Source organism: Malaclemys terrapin, chromosome 16 (genome assembly GCF_027887155.1).
Source record: "Malaclemys terrapin pileata isolate rMalTer1 chromosome 16, rMalTer1.hap1, whole genome shotgun sequence".
In the NCBI taxonomy this organism is placed as follows: Eukaryota; Metazoa; Chordata; order Testudines; family Emydidae; genus Malaclemys; species Malaclemys terrapin.
This window is the reverse complement of record NC_071520.1, coordinates 29,770,988-29,791,914: the sequence shown is the minus strand read 5'-3', so window position 1 is coordinate 29,791,914 and position 20,927 is coordinate 29,770,988. Positions and strand designations below refer to the sequence as shown.

Below are 20,927 nucleotides of genomic sequence, written 5' to 3'. Positions count from 1 at the left end.
AGCGGGAGGGCCGAGGGGAACGGGCGAGCCCGCGGGGCCCGCGCTTTGCGAGGGTCGAGAGGACATCGGACGGGTTTGGGTGAAGCGCTCTGCGGGGCGGAAGTGAGGTGATCCTGGGACGGAAAATAGGCCGTGAGCGAGGGGCGGAAGTTCCCGTGTCCCGCCCCGCCCCGGGTGCTTCCGGTTTCTCCGCGGAACTGCCTGGGGACTCGCTTGGGCTTTTCATGGTGAGCGCCGGGGCCCGGGGCCGTGGCGGGACGGGAGGGGTCTCCGCGTAGGGATCGGACACGGGTCAGCCCAGCACCTGGGGCGGGAGGGGGCTCCCAGGCGGGCTGCGACTTGCGCTGGGCTGTGGGCGGGGCTAAGGGAGGGCGGGCTGGGGGGGCGAGGACAAGGGGGGAGGTCAGGGGCTGGGCTGGGGGGGGTCGGACTGAGGAGGGAGGTCGAGGCACGGGTGAGGCCCGGGGGGGGTCAGGGCCTGGGCTGGGGGCGGCCGAGGCCCTGGGGGCTGAGGAGGGAGGTCGAGGCACGGGCAGCGGTGGGGGGCGGGCGAGGACAAGGGGGGAGGTCAGGGCCTGGGCTGGGGGCGGCCGAGGCCCCGGGGGCTAGGCTGGGGGGAGGTCGGGAGGAGGCCCCGGGGGCTGGGCTGGGGGGGAAGGTCGGGCTGAGGGGGGTGAGGCCCGAGGGGATGTCGGGGGTTGGGGGGGGTCAGGCTGAGGAGGGAGGTCGAGGCACGAGCTGCGGTGGGGGGCGGGCAAGGACAAGGGGGGAGGTCAGGGCCTGGGCTGGGGGCGGCCGAGGCCCCGGGGGCTGGGCTGGGGGGAGGTCGGGAGGAGGCCCCGGGGGCTGGGCTGGGGGGGAAGGTCGGGCTGAGGGGGGTGAGGCCCGAGGGGATGTCGGGGGTTGGGGGGGGTCAGGCTGAGGAGGGAGGTCGAGGCACGAGCTGCGGTGGGGGGCGGGCAAGGACAAGGGGGGAGGTCAGGGCCTGGGCTGGGGGCGGCCGAGGCCCCGGGGGCTGGGCGGGGAATAGGCGAGGGCTGGTGCTGCTGGGTAGTCTAGGGCCAGTCGCTATCTCAGCCCCGCAGGGTGGGGTGCTGCTCCTGCCCCCTGCAGGCCGGAGCAGATGGGGGCAGTGCAGTACAGGGGCTGGGTCTATTGTTACTGTCACTCTAGCTGCGGGGGGGTCTCTGCCGGTCCTGCCTCTCTCCTCTGCTAACAGTAGCAAGGAGATACCTTGCTCTGAATAGTGGTCTCCTAGTGCCCTTCTGAGCTGCCTGATAGCCTCTGTCCAGGCTCTGCCTACCAAATGCAGCCAGCTCATGTACCTGCATTGCCAGCTGCATTAAAGGTCTCTGAACCGCAGTGGAACGTGGCTGATTTAAGAGGTGGCTTCTAGCCATATGTACAGAAGACTGTTTGCCCCAAAGGCTGTAGGACCTCGATGGGTCTGAGGTGACTGTCCTTTAGTCATCCCATCCTGGTGCATTGTAGTAGCCTGAGGCTAACCACAAAGTGGTGATTTGACAGAGGCCTGGTCATGAGTGAGTCAGAGAGCAAGATATCTATTATGTGGCTAACTTATCTCCCTTTCAGTCTTTTGATATACAAAAACGCAACTGTGTTCAGTTGCCTGGAGCAGCTGTCGTTTAGCGTGTGAGTCCTTCTGCTCTAGAGCTCACAGTCTGATTCTTATTAGATGACCGGTGGGGAATGAATTGGTGGGGAAGCTTTTTATCTTAGTTTTCAAGTCCACATTTTAAAATGATCTCACAATATTGCCTCTGCTCAGGAGGGTTCATGATACAGCCTGGATGCTACAGGTTAGAAGGGAGGTAGTTCAATGGAACAGTGTGTGGAAAATCTCAAGGCAAGAATAATAGGAGATTACACTCTGTCCTAAATGCATTGAAAGCACTGTGAGTGTATGGCGATGGGAAGTCTACAGTCAGAAACGCACACACACCCTCAATTTTAGGAGCACTAAATTCACTTACTGAAGATTTTTTTTCTTACTGAAATCACAGCCAGTGAGATTCGTAATAGTTTCATGGATCATCCAGTCTGACTCCCTATACGGGTGTGAATGTACTCAAATGCCAGATGATGCCAGAACTAAGCCACTTCCCAGAAGAATTTAAATCATGGGAGTTTTGAGGTGGAGAGATGTATGCACTTTTTCATCCTTCTACTCAGTTTAGCCACAGTAGATAACTTACAGTTGTAAAATGCTGCCCAGAGTTCAAAAAACTCTGCACTGGTTTAGTTTATTTACATTCTTTAGTTGGCTTGTCTAACCCTCAGGAGACTGTATGCAGGGTTTCTTTGTGACTTTAAGTAAATTATTTAAAGGTAGCAAAGAGGAGCTGAGACTGAAATAACACCCACTATGGAAAGTTAAACAGTGGAACCCATGTATAGTGAATTCAGATCAGCTGACATTGTCTATAGTGAAATAGCATGAAAGTCCAGAATCTTCCGTGCACAAGATTTTGTCTGTGGTGCTGTGAATTGAGAGTAGCTGTTTAGTGTGATAAAAAGGTTGGCTTTAAATGCTTCCATTGGGTACAAAGCCATTGTAAACTTGAAGTTAGTTCAGAAAGGGGAAGTAACCTGCCACGTTTAAAACAAAAACCATTAAGCAGTCAGAGTGAATGCTAATAGTCAATGCTCTGGATTTCAGTTTAACTTAACTTTGCTCTGTTTGCCATAGCTGCAGGAAACTGGCCAACATGGCATTAAACTACTTACAGGGCAGGTCTCTAGTAAAAAGTCCTGAAACCATTCCCTAGAGTTTTCCATATTTTATTACAGAGACAGGCCTAGGAGAAGCAGTTTTCATTCAATGGGAGGGTGTAGGGCAGGGGAGTGGGAGCCAGAACTCCTGGCTTTATTTCCAGCTCTGCCCCTCTCATGTTGTGAGCTTGGGCAAAACATTTCACCTAGGTTCCTTCAACTGCAAAATGGAGATAAGCCTGACAGGATATCGTGAGGCACTGTGAGTTTCCCAGCTGGGGCTATAGAACAGCAGGGGATTAGTATTCCCTACATAAAATGTTACGAGGGAGCAAGCAGTAAATTGTGTGGTACGCAGTGCAAAAGCAGGCCTAATTGGCAACCTCCTTTGTTTTCAGGAAGAGATGTCAGGAGAAAGCGTGGTGAGCTCAGCAGTGCCGGCAGCTGCGACTCGCACCACCTCCTTCAAAGGGACCAGCCCGAGCTCCAAATATGTCAAACTGAATATTGGTGGCGCCCTCTACTACACCACAATGCAGACCCTGACCAAGCAGGACACCATGCTTAAGGCCATGTTCAGTGGCCGCATGGAGGTTCTCACCGACAGTGAAGGTAAAGAGACACTGTTCGCATCGCTTATTTTTTCCCTGCCATGAGTCTCTAACCCTTCAGTCAAGATTGATCAGCACATTAGAAAACGGACAATTGTAGTGAACAAGCTTATTCTAGCTCCAGGCTTCTCTAAGGCATTTGTTGTTGTTTTGTTACTATGGCTAGCAAACTATACAGCTGAGAAAAGCCATGAAGCCGGAAAGATTTGAATCTTATTTCTCTGAAGCCTTGACCCTCCCCTCGTTTAGATTATGGTAAAGTCAAAGGCTCTGATCAGACCCAGTTGAATAAACTTTTGCTTCCTTCTGAAACACTGAGATAAAAAGTACTTGTTAGAGGGATTGGGCGACGTGGTTAGCGCAAGGCTTAGGAGTCAGAACCTGCTTTTTGACCTTGAGGCTGAAAGGTTAATTGTTTGATTTCTCTGTAATATAGAGCTAAAACTTACCTTCGGAGGGTTGTGAGCCTCAGTGGATTAAGTGCTTTGGGGATCCTTGGATGAAAGGGGCTGTAACTTCATTTTTCATGTGAGGTTACAGATTGTTGAATTCTAGAAAACAAACCAGTTATGAAATGTAAAGAAGCCACCCGGACTGAGGTTACTGACACCTAATTATGAATTTCTTGCATCTGAATAATTGTGATGTTAGTAATTTACTAGGGCATATATGAGACAAGCAAAAAAACTACAACTGGATCTCTTTAGTCAAGTCCATCTGCAAAGGAATAATTCAGAATGTGGTGGGAGAAAACTTGATCTTTTTACATGTACTAATGGTGTTAAGACGCAAAAGAAGTTTCATCATCTGAGGGCTGTTCAAAACTTTTAGCCCAGTTTAATATCAACTTTCCCGCAGTGTGGGAGTACCACTGACTTTAATTCCAGGCACAGCTTTCTATTTGTGTGTTGGCATTTTGCCCATTATCTGACCGCTCCCATGTTTGCAGATTTATACACACATTGTCTTTTACAATAGTTCATTAGTAGACTGATCTTAGAGATTGAAAACTCTTTTGTTGATTAGCTTGTTAGTGTATTGAATGTTTGAACTTGTCTTGAGGATGGATTATGTATTGCTCCTCAACTGGAGCAACTGAACTCGGTTTTCAGTGACATAGTACGTCTAGTATGTGTCTAGAGCTGGGGAGAAATAAGTTATGGTTTAAATAAGGCCCTCTTGACAGCTTTCTTGTGAGAACAGAAAGTGGATTCGCAGCCAACCCGTGAGAAATACAGCACAATTCAATATTTAAGTATTACCATTTTAGCTAGAGTCCCATCCCTAAACAATTGGGGAAATATTCGAGTTTGCTTCAGTTTTTGTAGTGGCGTTTGCAAGTATCCAAGTACTATACAGAATTCTAAACTCTTAAGGGATTAGTCTCCTCACCACAAAAAAGTCAGGGATCTCTGCAGTCGGACATTACAGCTATTTAACAGTGCACAACTACACTACCTAAGAGTTTAGGGTAGGAAGCAGAGTCGCTCTTGCATGGAAAATGCAGGGGGAATTGTAGGTAGGTAAGCAAGAATATAATTATCCAACTTGGCCATGCTTACTTTTGAAAAATGTCTCATGGGATCATTACTAACCATAGGGCTGTTCTATGACATTTCATCTAACACGCTGTGTATCCAGCTGCACAGCCCATAATGCCAGTGGAACATTGGTTTGGTGCTGATCGAGAGGGAAACGAGCCAGCTATCAATCATCATTTACTTCCTGTTTAATGACCGCACTAGAATGCAACCTACTGAACGTAATTCATCACCCTAGTTCTTTTGCAGCGGTTCCAGAATTTCAGCCATGGCACTGAATCAAAAGAATGCTTATAGTGTTAGACAATCATTATTCCTCCCGCTATCCTAGGAGTAGGGAGAGCCCCTTAACTTCTCTGTGTTTCCTCATCTGTAACATAGGTGAGTTATTTATCCAAGGCCACACAGCAAGTGAGTTAGAACTGTGATTAAAACTATACCCTTGCACTGTCCACTCACTACTAAACAAATGCTGCCTAATGCACAGTCTCAGAGCTTCACCCAGAATGCTCTGGGTGGATACAGTACAAGTGCTATTACAATGTGTCCTTAAAATAGGAAATCCACTTTTCTATGTGTGGACAGATTCTCTCTCTGCAGGGAGGGGAAAGTTGAAGGTACCTACTGCTAAGGGTAAAGGCCATCTGGATCTGACCCTGTTAGAACACCATGTTTGCTTTGCTGTGATTGTCACAGTTCGTGGTGTAGGAATGCCTCATTTGCTGGTTTGTGCTGGTGTTTCAGGGGGATTTTAGCACTTCTTGCCCATTGAAATGAGATCCTCCTGCTGCAGTAGCTAACGTTTTATCTTCCACTGCCTGGTTTTACTTGGAAGTGTTAATGGAAACCTGGACAATAGCATCATGGTGTTTAAAGGAAACTACCCTTATCTGAAAGCCTTCAAATACTGTGTTCTTCAGTCACACCCAAAATGTGGCACAAAATAGGAAGTGTTTTTCAGGAAAAGCAACTAGATTCTTTGAGAAAATTACAGAGTAAAGTTTTTAAACTTGTGGAGCATTTCACACTGAGAATCCTGTTCTATCTAAGTGATCATATGGGTCCTGTCACCATAGTATGACACCCCCTCTCCCAATTTACAATAGAAATAATATACATCGTCTCATCCTGGAGGAGAAATGGCTAGTTATCTGGCTATGCATGTAGATTCTTTTAAGTTTACAGATTTAATCTGGAAGCTAAAGTAACCTGTATATTTCAAAATCTACATCTTACTGGAGTAGCAGGATAGAGGTTGGGGAAAGACACTAGTCTCCCACAAAGGCCGCCGGAATTCTCTGTGCAACATGAATTCCTAGTCTCCCCAGCTGTTCTAAAATATGCATTTTTAGATTTTAAAGAGAGACCAGATTTCATTAGTCTGCTTTAAACAAGAGCCTCATGAAGACCCCCAAGTAATCTAATGCCAAGATATGATGTTATTTGTTAAGACTTGGCTAGAAGGTACTGCTTGCTTTAGTATCAGTGTTTGGGAGCCCTCACTTCAGTTCTTTGTGTAACAAAAGTTAAACTCCCATGTTTCCCATTGTGTCTATTTATGGCTCCTGGGGATATTTATTCCTGCCTGATTAGTGGATCCCAAAACATTTTGTAAAACCATGATTATTAAAATACAGCTTTATAAGACTGCAAACTACAGATGAAACCTGCTTTCTTAGCTCTTTAGCAGCCAGGCAGTGGGGTTCACTTTCTCGTTAAATCTCTCCTTTTTGCAGTACATTTCGGCTGACTAGTAAGAACAAAAGCACCTATGAAGGCACAGTGATGGAGTTGTTAAATGTGGTGTTTAGCAACCCAGCACCATTTTGCACTTTAAAACATTTTCTCATCCTTGCTACAGCTGCCTGGGACATTAGGAAGATAACATTCCTACAGGTTTATGGATAGGGAAACCAAAGCAGAAGTTAACTTTTCCAAGTCCAGAGAGGGAGTCACAGCTAGGATTAGAACGGAGGAGTTATTGACTCTATTCTCCCTATACCATCCCCCCTACGCAACTCCAATAAATCAAGTCACTGGCTCCATTTGGTCTGTGATAGCTCTCGGGTTTTGGGAGGATGGTGTTTTCTGTGCCCTCGCCCCCTTACAGTGGAGTGGCATTGTCTTGGGAACTTCTGAAGTGGCCAGTGGTCCCCATTTCTGCTGTGGCCCCTATATATTTGTACTATGCCCAGTAATTTGGGACAATCGGTAGTTTGATTCCTTTGTCAATTTGCAACAAGCAACTGTAAATCAGGCCTATCTTCCTAGTACATTCCTCCACTCCTTCTGAAGCTGCAGTCGTAACCACACAGCACCCCAGTGTAAGGGGGAAAACCTAGAAAAGTGCAGAGCAGAATGCTAGTGAACCTCTTGCTAATTAGGCCATGAGTAGGAAAGGCCTACATTCAACTCGGGCTGGAGAATTAACCGAGTAATCAGAGTTTTAGTCGTAATTTCATTAATTCAAGCCATGTGGTACATGCTTTACCCGACTTTTCCCTTATTTGTCTAAAATATGAGTCCTTCCCCACAAGCGTTTCCTGAGTACATTCTTGAGTCAAAGCCCATAAAAATGGCCGCCTGTTTATGGAAACTTGAGCTGGACATTGCATAATGCCTTTCTGGGCCTTTTGGTCTGCTTCAGGAGATGGACTGCTGGTGCATGGAGATGAAATATGAACTTCTTATTCAGATTAAGGGTGCCGTATATTCTATTCTAAGCTCTGCTGAAGCTTTGTTTCCCTTTCTCTCTGGTGTCCCTACCCAGTACTGGTGAGTAACGTGCCTTTTAGCAGGTGGTTTCGTAAAGGAAATGCTACAGTGTGTAGTCACTTGTACTGCTCACATACTCGCGTTACATCTTCAGAGCACTTTAAAAACATCCATCTGCTAATCAATTTGCTGTTCCCATTCCATGCCGGCTGGGAATAAGGAAGATGAACTGGGACTTGCAAGGATTCTGCGGAACTCTATAGTATCCACGTCTTACTCACCTCTTAGCTTCCTTCTCACCCTTCTTGCATGAATGCTGCTTGGGGACAGCAGGGTTATTTTCAACACAAATGTGCCATTGTTTTTAAAAAATAAAGCATCTGGAGCGGCAGGCACTCCCAAGGCCCCCTTTCATACCAGTGTGCGGGATGCGGGGGGGAAAGCATGTCATCAGGGCCCTGCAGGGGATGGGAGAAAATAAATGTTCTTTAAAACAACAGCAGTCTTTCCTGCATGCCAGGGAGGAGTGTTCTGTCCCAGAACAAACACTAAATACCGGCTCGATGGGGATTTTGCTTAGGTTCACCATTCTCTTGTTTGTGCACATAAGGGCTCTAAGGCATGTGAGAGCCAGCTGTAACAGGTAGGACTCCTGGCTTCGGGCCCTGGCTCTGCCCTTGACTGGTTGTAGGTCCCGCAGGGTACGTCTACGTTGCAGTAAAACGCTCGGGGCTGGCCTGGGTCAGCTGACTTAGGCCGGGACTGTGGGGCTATAAAACTGCTTGTGTAGATGTTTGGGCTAAGGGACCCTCCCTGCAGGATCTCCGAGCCTGGGCCCCAGCCGAAACCCAAACATCTCCACTGCACTGTTATAGCCTCACACTCGGAGCCCACCCGCCCGACTCCGCTGACCTGGGCCAGCTGCCAGTGACTTAGTGCAGTTGGAATCCTCGGCTTTGCCCTATTTGTCTGTCTCTTAGCTGCAGTGCTAGAAAATCTGCCCCAGTGGTTGTGTGTTTGGGGGGCAGTCAAGGGTTGACGTAGGCTAGCAAGTCCAAAAGAGCGGACAGGATTCCAGGAAAAGGGGGAGGGAGGGAAACAGAAGTTTAATTTGATGGTGGGAATTTTGTTTTGCTACCACTTCAGCTAACGGATAGTCAGTGGCTTGGGAGTTGAAAGATGCAGTGAGCTTCCTCCCTCCGCCTCCCACCACACACCCTTGAAGAAACGGTGGGGGAGATACAGACACACAGAGAATTCCCTGGAGAAGTACAGCCTGCTGCTGTTCCAGCTGCCAACGCAGGCAGCGAGATGGGGGATTTTGGAGCCTCTCGGCAGGATGTGCTCAGTGCACCAGCGTGAGGCTCCTCTGCGCAGAGCTGCAGCGTGTTACACCACGTTCTGGCCAGCTGGGGTTGGGAAGAGGGAGGGTGGTGGACTCTTTGCCTAAGTCTTTCCCTTCCCGCTGTTCAGCTGTACCCTGCTTTCTCCCTCCCAGGCTGGATTCTGATTGACCGCTGTGGCAAACACTTCGGGACCATATTAAATTACCTGCGTGATGGGGCCGTGCCTCTTCCTGAGAGCCGGAGAGAGATTGAAGAGCTGTTGGCTGAGGCAAAGTATTACCTGGTTCAGGGTCTGGTGGATGAGTGCCAGGCAGCTCTGCAGGTAGGTGTGCAGTCTTCAGCATGGAGCTAGCGAGACACCTGGTCACCAGCCAGTGCCAGTGCTTGAGCTTGTTCCATCAGCCAGCCTTTTCTTACACCCCCCGAGCATTTCCTCTGATTAATCCCACGTCCTGTCCTGTCCGCAGGAAGCAGTGGGAAATGAGTCCCTGCCCCTTTGCTTGATGTGGATAGTTAAGGGGTTAGGAAAGATCAAGTATTTTTCTGGACAAGTAGTTCTTTTCTCTGTGTCTAATGAACTTTAAACATGGCATCATGGGGTTCCAGGTGTATGTACGTGTCAGATCAGATCTGCTTAGCTTACAAATAAAGATTGTTAAAACTGCCAGCACCACAACCACCCTGGGGATCCCACTGTCAAGCTGGGCTCTTTCCGGCTTGCACATCACCAGTATAAGATTCTACAGGCCTGTTCTGGGACCCTAACGCCCTCGTGGAGTGCTGATGGCAGAGAGGTGTAGTCAAAGGCATAAGGTGCTTTTCTCCCCCAGCAGCCATTGCATGGTTGTTTAGGCTCTTCTGCACTTATCTCTTCCTGCTCAAAGTCTTCAGCAGGGGTGGAGTAGGCCTGTCAAAGCAGTGGGTCTTGGAGTTAACAACCTGTTGAGATGCATGGGACAGTTAACTCCTCTGAACCATTGTTTGTTTCAGGCTCTCTGCAGACTCAGGCAGGCATCATTACATCAGTTATGCTCAGATCACATTTTTCCATAAATGAGTTTAAATGAAAACGTTGGGCATCTAGAGTCACATAACCCCAGAAGGCAGGGCCTTAGGCACAGGCCTATGGTGCATTAATGCAATCTTGGGGATGGAGCCCAGGCTCCCCAAAGCACCTCAGCAGCTGTTCTTGTACCTCTTCCCTCTGGGGAGTAAGATGGGGAAGTATGTAATGCCCCTGTACCCTAGCATGCCTACACAAAGGAACATAGCTGTCTCATGGGGTCAGCTCACTGCTCTATCAAGTCCTCTTGGTTCAGACAATGGTGAGTCACCACTCCATCTGCATCACTGTAGCTAACCCCAGGCGTCAATATGAGAGAAGGCTTGATGGTCCCCTGCATTTTGTTCAAAGGCCCTACTGTAGATTTCCATTCACCTGCTGCATTTGACAGGCTGTCTTGTTTCAGCAGAACAAAGATGCATACGAGCCATTCTGCAAAGTACCAGTCATCACTTCTTCTAAGGAAGAGCAAAAACTTATAGCAACATCCAATAAGGTAAGAGGGAGCAGGCTGTGCTTGGTCCCTGGGGGAAGTTTGCGCACACACCCTGATTAGCTAGGCAGAGCTCACCACCCAGAGTGACAGAGATCTTGGAGTCATCGTGGATAGTTCTCTGAAGACTACCATGCAGTGTGCAGCGTCAGTCAAAAAAGCAAACAGGATGTTAGGAATCATTAAAAAAGGGATAGAAAATAAGACGGAGAATATCTTATTGCCCTTATATAAATCCATGGTACGCCCACATCTTGAATACTGTGTACAGATGTGGTCTCCTCATCTCAAACAAGATATACTGGCATTGGAAAAGGTTCAGAGAAGGGCAACTAAAATGATTAAGGGGTTGGAACGGGTCCCATATGAGGAGAGATTAAAGAAGGTTGGACTTTTCAGCTTGGAAAAGAGGAGACTAAGGGGGATATGATAGAGGTATATAAAATCATGAGTGGTGTAGAGAAAGTGAATAAGGAAAAGTTATTTATTTGTTCCCATAATATAAGGACTAGGGGCCACCAAATGATATTAATGGGCAGCAGGCTTAAAACAAATAAGAGGAAGTTCTTCACACAGCGCACAGTCAACTTGTGGAACTCCTAGCCTGAGGAGGTTGTGAAGGCTAGGGCTATAACAGGGTTTAAAAGAGAACTAGATAAATTCATGGAGGTTAAGTCCATTAATGGCTATTAGCCAGGACGGGTAAGGAATGGTGTCCCTAGCCTCTGTTTGTCAGAGGGTGGAGATGGATGGCAGGAGAGAGATCACTTGATCATTACCTGTTAGGTTCACTCCCTCTGGGGCACCTGGCAGGATAGTGGGCTGGATGGACCTTTGGTCTGACCCAGTCTGGCCATTCTAGGACAGCTGACTCTTTGGAATGTGGTCCACTAGTTTTCAGAATTGTGCATGCTCAGGAACCCATCTGTTAACTTGCGAGTCTGAAAACTGGTACTTGGTCTCTCTGCAGCCTAGTTATTCCATCTGAATTAGAAGTTAAACAGCTTTTCAGTTAGGTCTTTAAATGGGTCTACATTAAAAAAAAAAATGCATCTTACAGTGGGGGCCTTCCCTGCCCTATGTATTCAGATAAAGTCGGTAGGGAGGACAGGTTGACTTAGGGCATCAATAGTGGGCTATAGATCCTTTCACCTGTCTTACCAGCCCAATAGTGACTGATACTTGCCTGCCATGAAATGTTAGTGGCTCCTGTTCCTATTAGACAGGTATGCACTCTCCTGCTTGCTATCCCTCCCCCCACAAAATGCCACCACAGCAGGCATTAATTGGGGGTCTCCTCAGAGGCATAAAGGGCTGGAATGGCCATGGAGAGCCAACTAGGATCTGGTCACCACAGCCCCAGGGCCCTCAGGGTTAAGGCACGCTGTGGGGGAAGCTTGTGCTGTACCTGTCCTGGGGCCACAGGGCTGCCCCGCTAGCACCAGGCAGCAGCCTCAGCCTCATTTCCACAAACGGGGGGTGTACGCACAGTTCTGTCACTTCAGATGACCCCTTCTCTGCTACTGGGGCGTGCCTGGAACCGAGGTTGCAGCTGTACTATAGCCAGTAAATTGTGCTTCCTGTATGTTTGTTTTCTTCCAGCCAGCAGTAAAGTTGCTGTATAACAGAAGTAATAACAAATATTCCTACACCAGGTAAAACAACTTCCATTCTCAGTTATTAAATGTACAGTTTCAACTGGAAATTAACAGTCTGAAACCAGATTCCAGGAGAATGTGCTTTTCCCTTTACTGAGTGTGTGTTGTTGACATACGCAGTAAGCCCTTTTCCTGCATAGTTTGTGGAGTCCCTGGGGGTTAGCTTTCCATGGGAGAAGTTTCCATTTCTAAGTGCACACTTGCAGCAATAAAGAACTTTCTCTTTAATACCCGGCTGTGACCTGCAGGGGCTCCATGGCAAGATGATGCCCTGTCTTCTGCATGGCCTGCAGCGTTCTTACCTACAGAGTTGGCAGTTGGCCAGGAGCCCGAGGGCTGTGCCTATGTGGCTCTCAGTTGGGCAGGCGTGGTGGCTGGGCTCATATGTGACAGTATATAACTCATGACAGCACTGGCCCAATCCAGCTAATGCTAAACTTTAGTAGCTGGACTAGGTTAGTTGAGGGATGGATCCTGAAGCGGTTACTCCCAGCACTGACTCTGCACCTTCTCCGCTGAAGGCCAGTCTCCCCTAATGCACTGACTGATTCTTTGTGGGATGAAGCAGCCCTAGAGCTCAAGTCTAAACAGCCTTGAAGGCTAGTACAGTAAATAAAGGGAGGCAGGACATGTAGACCTCCAGCTGCCTGAATCTCCAGAGTTGCTGACATTTCCTCTGCATGGCATTAACTCTGTTTGACTGATGCCCTGTTCTCTTGCAGTAATTCTGACGACAACATGCTGAAGAACATCGAGCTGTTTGATAAGCTGTCACTGCGGTTTAATGGGAGAGTCCTCTTTATTAAGGATGTGATAGGAGATGAGATTTGCTGCTGGTCTTTCTATGGACAGGGACGTAAGATTGCGGAGGTCTGCTGCACCTCCATTGTTTATGCTACTGAGAAGAAACAGACAAAGGTAGGGATAAAACTCATTCATGCTACTTGGTAGCTGCTGTAAGAGTAATGTCCTTACTTCTGTTTTGAAGCCTCCCTTTAATAGCTCTCCCCTCCCTAGAGCATCCACTATACCTTCTAAAGAGGAGAGGGGAGAGAACACTCAAACTAATAACACCTCTACCCCAATATAACGGGACCCGATATAACATGAATTCGGCTATAACGCGGTAAAGCAGCATTCCGGGAGGGAGGGGCTGCGCGCTCTGGCGGATCAAAGCAAGTCCGATATAACGTGGTTTCACCTATAAGGTGGTAAGATTTTTTGGCTTCCGAGGACAGCGTTGTATTGGGGTAGAGGTGTATAAGTTCCGTGGGGCAGGGATAATCTTGTGCATTGCCTAGCACAATAGGGTACTAACTTCCAGATGCTATCACAATACAAATAAATGCAAGCTCTGATCTTTAAACCACTCATGCACTCACCCAGGTTCACATATTTAACTGTATAAAGATACTTCATGAAAAGCAGTAGTATTCTGTTCACGTACAACCTTACCTTGCCCAGAAAGAATCTGGCTGTTGGACAGCTGAGGCTGAAAGCCAGCCGGTGGAGCACAGAAACATAGATCTTGAAGAGTTCTTCTTAATAGCTTGTAACTTTTTTGCAAGATTTCACACTTCCTGCAGAGTACCACCACCCAAGAATAGCGGAGAGGATTTCTTAAATACCAAAGGGTACATACAAACTGGAGGGCTGGGCTGAAGTTTAAGCCAGCCTGGAATGAGTCAGATTGATTTTGCTTCTCCTAAACTAGCTGTTTTGGGCACCCAGGTGGAGTTCCCAGAAGCTCGAATTTACGAAGAGACACTGAACATTTTGCTTTACGAGGCTCAGGATGGACGAGGCCCCGACAACGCGCTCCTGGAGGCGACAGGAGGGGCAGCGGGCCGCTCTCATCACCTGGATGAGGACGAGGAGCGGGAGCGCATTGAACGTGTGCGAAGGATTCATATTAAGCGTCCAGATGACAGGGCACATCTTCACCAGTGAGGAGTGACAGCTGCAGACTGCACAGCCCTCTTGTGACCTGCTCCATTATTTACAGTTGATAACCAGTCAACTTATTTATGTTCAGTGAAGTCTATAAAATTATATTTTATACCAGACTAGAATATTTTGGGGTATTTAACATGAAGTAGAGCTATTAGAGGAATAAAGAAGGTATCAAGGGTCAGATCAATGCATTTGGTGTAATGGCTCTGAATTTTCAGCACTCCTCTTCCTGCTGTTGTGTTTAGAGAGGAGGAGTGTCCCTTTCCTTCTGCCTTTTAGTATTTATTCTGCACTTTCTCTAGGATTTTCAAAGAGCTGTCCACCTTCCCTACAGACCCCCGTTTACGCCATCCCACCTGAACCTACTGTACATGAGAAATGCTATTCTGTGCCACGGCGATGCTAAAGAAACTAACCTCATCTGCTTCAGCACTTTCTCCACTCTCCTCCTATCTGGACCTTTAAGGGGGAAGGCACCTTAGATAGAAATGCTTCAGCCTCGCTTTCAGAAGATAAGGTTCTATGGACACTGGCTTCCCTCCAGAATAGAATTGCTTTGCATGGTTTGAAATAGACGGCAGTGATACTGTTTCAGAACCAGACCTGCTCTGGGGCTAGGTCTTGCTGGTTGGCAGCGACTAGTTTTTGTTGTTTAGTGCTGGCAGCTACTCAGGCTCAAGTTCAAAATTCAGGAAGCACGTTAAAGTGCGCTGGTTAGGGCATCCCCTGCTTGAGCTTCGTGGTGATGGTTCAGTGAAAGTGGTATGCTAGGGAATAGTGGTGAACCCTCAGCTTCTTTATGGTGCGGTTCAAGGGTGGGAGATATTTATACATTATGTAAATGGAGGGCTAGGAATAAGCTAGACTTGCATAACATTTTACCTAAGACGTCCAGGATTTCTACTGTAGTCAGTCACCATTTCCTCTTAAACCCAGAATGTAATTTGAAGGTTCATGCTGGATTACTGTTTTTCCACTTTCTCCGGAATCAACAGGAAGCCTTTTCTTTACAGCTGTCCGAGATAACTCTAGCATGGGCTACTCCTAACACCATGTAATCCTAGTCTAAATACGGAGCTCATTAGACATTTACTCATAGTTTGAGTTCCATAAGGGATACCAGGAGCTTTACCTCTCGTGCTGTTATACTGGTGATTACTGGGGAGAAATGGGTGGACGTCCCTTTAAGTGTCAATATCTCCAGCTATTCTCCACTGTCTCTATCACAGCATATTCTAGGCCACCTGGAAGAAAATGACTATACTCTATAGAATACTCTATAGACCTCTACGCTTTCTAAGACTGCTTTTTGTTGCAAATAATGTGTTTTATCTACCTCCTAGTCTCTTGTTGCATAGTAGAGAGTCAGGTAGAAGTGATGGTGGAGGTTCATCTATTCTGCAGAGGGAGTGGATGCTATTAAAAATAAGACTAGGCAGAGTTAGTTTGTTCTAAGTTTTGGAAGGAATATAAAGCCTCATGCTTCAGGGATTTGAATGAGACCTTCACACGGGGCAGATTGTCCCTCATCTTCTGGTGTAGAATTTCTTGCAGCTTCTGCTGATGCAGAATGGTATTGGCCTCTCTTGTTTGGATGATGGACCAGCTGGACCACCTGTCTGGTGATTCTGGCTTTCCAGTAACAGAGCTAGCAGGAAGTCTGACAAAAGTAAAGTTATACTGTAAAATTAGTATAGACCTGATTATATCACTTAGTAATACCTTTAAAACTAATATTCTGCTGACAACTGCTATCTTGGTTATTGTCACTAGATGTTGCTCCTCTAAAGTAATGTTTTGTAGGAATGGTATAAAGCCATACATACACCTGCTTGTAGGGATTACTGGACAATCAATATTTTGACTTGTTTATTTAATGGTACATCACTCTTGTGTAGCTTAAATCCATCAAGCCTTGGAGACTGCTTGTCAGAGGCAATGGTCTGTCAGCCAAAGATGATTTTCATGGTACAGTTCTGTCTATAGTGCTTGTTTTCTAGACCCTCAAACGTTAACTTTCTAGTAGTAAAGTTTTCTGTAACGAGGTCACTGTGATAAAGCTAGTTTCAAACCAAACAATCAATTTAGCAGCTTGAACTATCACTGTGTGTAACTGACAGATGTGGGCTTAAAGTGCAATCATATCAATGTTTTGTATGCAGATACTGTAATAACTCCCCAGTTGTCTAATATTAGAAAAGCCCTTCCAGGGTCCAGTGTTTAAGCTGGGCTATTCATTTTAATCTCAAGTCTGTACTGGCCCAGGAGATGGCTTGTCTGTCATGGGTACATGTGATTTTTGATTTCTAAAACTCTTGTCACAGTGAAGGAAGTTGTTTTGTCCCCCCACCCCCACTTTATTGTTCAGTTGGGGGGGTTGGTTATTTACAAGCCTAGTTTGGGGGGAGGGGGCACGTGGCAGAAAGCCTCCACTCTAGTGAACTGCACACTTCAGTATTTCCAATACTTTGTACTGTGAGATTTTAGCTCTTCCTTGTTTACTAAAGCACAACCCACCACGGTTACAGGACTGACTGGTCAGTTGTGTAGGAGGGAGGAACATGAAATCTACATTTTCTGTTAAGTGGTCCAATCTCTCCCCCTGTCTTTGCTATTGCACTAAGTGAGCTGTGTTTCCAGGGTATAGGTAGCTTCCTTTTCCATTCAGGAATGGATAGTGCTAACAGCATTTCCGTTTCTATTGTGAGGAGCCCAGAGAAGAAGGAAATACACAAGACTCTGTTACACATTGATCTTAGTATAAGTACAGTGGCTTAGATTTCTACCCCTTGGTGGTACAATTTAACCAAAAAAAAAAAAAAAGCTTTCTATAACCACCACCTTTCCCCAGCCCTTTTTAATCAGAGTAAAAGGTGGCATTTCCCCCTCGTAAAGAGCTGTTCAGTTATATTAACACAGCTCAAGCAAAGGAGAAGGGTTTTTTTAAAGCTGTTAGTCAGAAGGAAGGATTGAGTTACTGTGACAGCAGTTCAGTACATTCTTGGTTTAGCTCTCTAATTGCCTTAGTTATGCAATACAAGTGTACCATTGTCTTGTCTGTTAGAAAATAATGTGCAGTGTGTGATCTGATCTGACTGTAGTTATGGATGGGACCACAACTCATTGCCTGTATGAAGGCCATGACCTCAGAGGGCCTCCCTCATGGAGCAGCAGGGAACAAAGCATTCTCTATAGTACAAAACTTAATAGGGTAGAAGTTTCAACAAAGCCTTAATTATGCTGCAGAATATTAAAGCCACCAGCCAGGGCCTGAAGACCAGCAGAAAGGTGGCCTTTCGATTGTATTGGAAGCCTTGAATCCAACCCCTTAGCTGTTAGCACACAGCTTTCATCTGCATACTTCACAGACACTGACAAGTCAATCTTAGTGCAAGCCTCACTGTGCTTTAAAATAGATCTCCCCTGATAACAGCTGGCTGGGGATAGTTTCACTAACTTACAGGCTTTCAATACCATCCGAAGAGTACAATTTTCTTTTCAAGGGTGAGCTGTTCTTTGAGCAGCAGCATCAAGGCCAAGGGATCATATAGAAAGCCTTTGCCTCTGCCACTTTCATGAGATGCAGTTTTTATGCAACTAAGGTCACCCCCCCCGTTGGTAACAAGCAATATCTTATCAACCAGCAGCTGTGAGAGATCAAGTCAAAGTGCATGACTGTTTCAGGCTCTTGCCCATGTGTCATGGTTTCCAGCATGCAATACAAGCAGTAATACTGACAACGCAGAGTGCCGCTGATCAAGTTATTCATGGAAATATCTTGTCCTTTAAGGTAAAGCAGCAAAGCTCAAAGCTGCACCTTGTTTAAGGCTTGGTTCACTGAGTGTTCTCCATGCCCTGGGTTACACTGAACGTACGGCACTAGTACGCTCATCTGCTTTGTACAATCACCAACTTTGTCTAGCTGTGCCCAAAAAGCTTAAGCTAGATTCCTCTGTATGGTTGTGTATGCAGTATGTACTAGAGCTTGGTTTGAGTATATGCAAAATAAATTAGAAATGTTTCATATTTACATCCCGATTGATTGTTTCTCTTTAAAACCATCCCTCGTCTTATCTGGCTCGCTCCCATAGCAAGTGCTTTTTTAGGGGAAGCTAAACATCACATTCTAATCTCCCCCTAGGTTGATTGTTTTACCTTCCGATATGGATTGTAGTTGAATAGCTGGTTAATCCAGACTCTTCCCCCTTCATCAGTACAGCAGCAGGATTTAGCAGCAGAAAGTCAAGGATATGCAGTCTCTGGCTACAGCCCATCCCAAGCAGATCTTGGCATTCTCTGCTTTGATGGAGCAAGAGGAGGAGTACCTGCCTCATACTTTGCAGCATAGGGAGCACTGAGCTAGCAAGAACCATCTTAATACGTCTGCAGAGCCTGGTGAAGAGGGAAAGGAGGAAAAATACTCCCACACACATAGCTGCCACCACACACATACCTGAGCTAGAAGAGGGGCCAATCAGCATCTGCATTCATTCCCTCTAGAACAGTGTTCTTCAACTTGTTTTCATTGGTGGACCCCTAAACATTTTTCAAATTGAGGTATAGACCCCTTTGGAAATCTTAGTCTGCTTTGTCCCCCACCCCCCAGGGGTCTGCAGACGACTGGCTGCAAACCACTGCTCTACCTGATTTACTTTCTAAACAGAGAAGGTAGTTTTGTCTCAGTGAGAGGAGACAGTTGAAGACTCTGCAAGTCAAGAGATTGGGCTTTGTTCAGAAAGATTGGAATTGGAAAAGGTTCAGAAAAGGGCAACAGAATTGATTAGGGGCATGGAACGGCTTCTGTATGAGGAGAGATTAATAAGACTGGGACTTTTCAGCCTAGAAAAGAGAAGACTAAGGGGGGGGGGATATGATAGAGGTCTATAAAATCATCACTGGTGTGGAGAAAGTAAATAAGTGTTATTTACTCTCTCATAACAAGAGCTAGGGATCACCAAATAAAATTAAGAGGCAGTAGGTTTAAAACAAACAAAAGGAAGTATTTTTCCCCCCCACACATCACACAGTCAATCTGTGGAACTCCTTGCCAGAGGATGTTGTGAAGACCAAGTCTATAACAGGGTTAAAATAAGAACCAGATAAGTTCATGGAGGATAGGTCCATCAATGGCTATTAGCCAGGATGGGCAGGGATGGTGTCCCTAGCCTCTGTTTGCCAGAAGTTGGGAATGGGTAACAGAAGATGGATCACTGATTCCCTGTTCTGTTCATTCCCTCTGGGGCACCTGGCACTGGCCACTGTGGGAAGACCAGCTACTGGGCTAGATGGACCTTTGGTCTGACCCAGTATGGCCATTCTTACATTCTATTGTTTCAGCTCAATTAAATTTAAAGTCAAAATTTTTTCTCCCATCTTTTATTTTCATTTCATTACTATTTTCAGTGCCTTGTACTCATACAGTGCACTGTGTATAGCCATCAATATACCAAACATGAAGAATGACTCAGACTTCTGTATAGACACTAACTGGCCAGAAAGAAAGCTGGGTGAATGAGGTTTCCAGCTAAGCAACCTCATCTAGTACTATGTTGAGTCAAGTAAAGAGAATGTGTTCAGAGCACACACTCACTCTGCCCACTTAGGCTCTGGTGCATCAGGGTGAAGTCTAGGCTGTCTCATGGGGGCAGAGATGGTTCCAGATCATACTGCCACATTTGCCTGCAGTTTGTGCATTACTCCTGGTTAGTGCCATTTGATCCCTACTCAACACCTTTTGGTTTTGCTCAAAGTCTTTCCTGGATGGGTTAAGATCTTAACTTTACTTACCCAGTAAGTTAAGACAGCTATTTTGCATGTTAGAGAATTTCATCGTTTGGGTTAAACAGATTTATGAAATTTAGTAACTAGAATCTACATCAATGGAATGTTACAGCAACATAACGGAATCCAGAACATTAACTTCAGTTTAAAAAAACCCCAAAGAGCTGAAACGATGCAGGTGAACTCAAATCACAACAGTCTTATGGCAGCAGAAAGCTTTCAGCTGGAAGATGTCAGTGCTGATCTCATCCAGTGGGTTCCTTTCTGTTCTGAGCAAAGATAGTGATAAGCAAAGCAGGAATTCCTGTTCACCATCAGGACTTTGTTCTGGTTGACACCTGTGACAAAAGGAAGGTGTTATTAGCTATTTTATTCCAGTGCAGACATTCCAGCCTTGGGGAGAACGGTGTGGAAGAACAACTCTGGTGCCAGGAAGCACATTATGCTACATGCACCTCTGGGGATCAGCAAGGAAAGCGAAGTGATGCACCCAGGTGCTTTAGTTATGGCTAAAAACCCATTGGTACCCAGAGACAGTGGAGAAAAGACATGGATATACCAACTACCAGCTTTAAATTAAGTTGAAGTGTTCCTTAACATGCTGGCATCGTTGCCTGTGAAACAGCTTCTGAGAGAGACTCCTACCTTTGCTACCTGGTGCCCATGAGACATTTGGGCTGGTGGAGGAAGAGTTCCCTTTACTCTGACTTGTTAATCTTCCTGCTCTTCTCTACCCAAATGCTAGGAAGAGGGTAGAAGCAAGTCCCTAGTACCAGACAGAGTGAGGCAGGATTTATCCACCAGTCTCTAGAGACTGGATAGTGCCTTAAAGACATGGTTGTGCTCTGGAAAGTAACTGCCAATGGAACTGTGAGGTTCTTGCTTTCTCAGGGAAAGCATGTAAAGTTTGCTTATTTCTTCCTAACCACCAAACTCTGCCTGGGACCTGAAAGTCCAGCTGTGTTTGTAGGCTCACACGCTGCCACCATAGAGGAAGATTCTGCAGTGGAGTCTGATGAACAAGTCTGGTGCT

At 46.4% G+C, this 20,927-nt stretch overlaps 2 protein-coding genes across 7 annotated transcripts in view; one reads left to right on the top strand and one right to left on the bottom strand.

Moving 5' to 3' along the window:
- Positions 1-165: 165 nt before the first annotated feature.
- On the top strand, positions 166-18,143 carry KCTD10 (potassium channel tetramerization domain containing 10). Of its 5 annotated transcripts, none has more exons than XM_054006318.1 (7): positions 166-227; positions 3,132-3,345; positions 9,099-9,268; positions 10,416-10,505; positions 12,105-12,157; positions 12,883-13,078; positions 13,892-18,143. In XM_054006318.1, exons 1-7 carry the CDS (start codon positions 225-227, stop codon positions 14,108-14,110), a joined length of 945 nt encoding a protein of 314 aa, XP_053862293.1. In that variant the 5' UTR covers positions 166-224; the 3' UTR covers positions 14,111-18,143. The 5 variants fall into 5 exon arrangements, with proteins under 5 accessions (XP_053862293.1, XP_053862294.1, XP_053862290.1 ...); XM_054006319.1 differs by lacking the exon at positions 166-227 and adding an exon at positions 431-454; XM_054006315.1 differs by lacking the exon at positions 166-227 and adding an exon at positions 1,073-1,348.
- A 1,349-nt stretch (positions 18,144-19,492) lies between these two features.
- Positions 19,493-20,927, bottom strand: part of MYO1H (myosin IH) — a 45,224-nt gene continuing 43,789 nt past the window's right edge. For both annotated transcript variants that reach the window (XM_054005995.1, XM_054005996.1), the window contains one exon: positions 19,493-20,232. In XM_054005995.1, the coding sequence (XP_053861970.1) occupies positions 20,209-20,232 (24 nt within the window). In that variant the 3' untranslated portion in view covers positions 19,493-20,208. The remainder of the gene's footprint in view (positions 20,233-20,927) is intronic.

Bases quoted from the DNA above. Each gene is read 5' to 3' on its own strand.
- KCTD10 (XM_054006315.1), top strand. From the start codon at position 1,307: ATGCAGCCAGCTCATGTACCTGCATTGCCAGCTGCATTAAAG. The intron at 1,349-3,131 runs GTCTCTGAACCG...CTTTGTTTTCAG, and splicing joins CATTGCCAGCTGCATTAAAG to GAAGAGATGTCAGGAGAAAG. The intron at 12,158-12,882 runs GTAAAACAACTT...GTTCTCTTGCAG, and splicing joins AACAAATATTCCTACACCAG to TAATTCTGACGACAACATGC.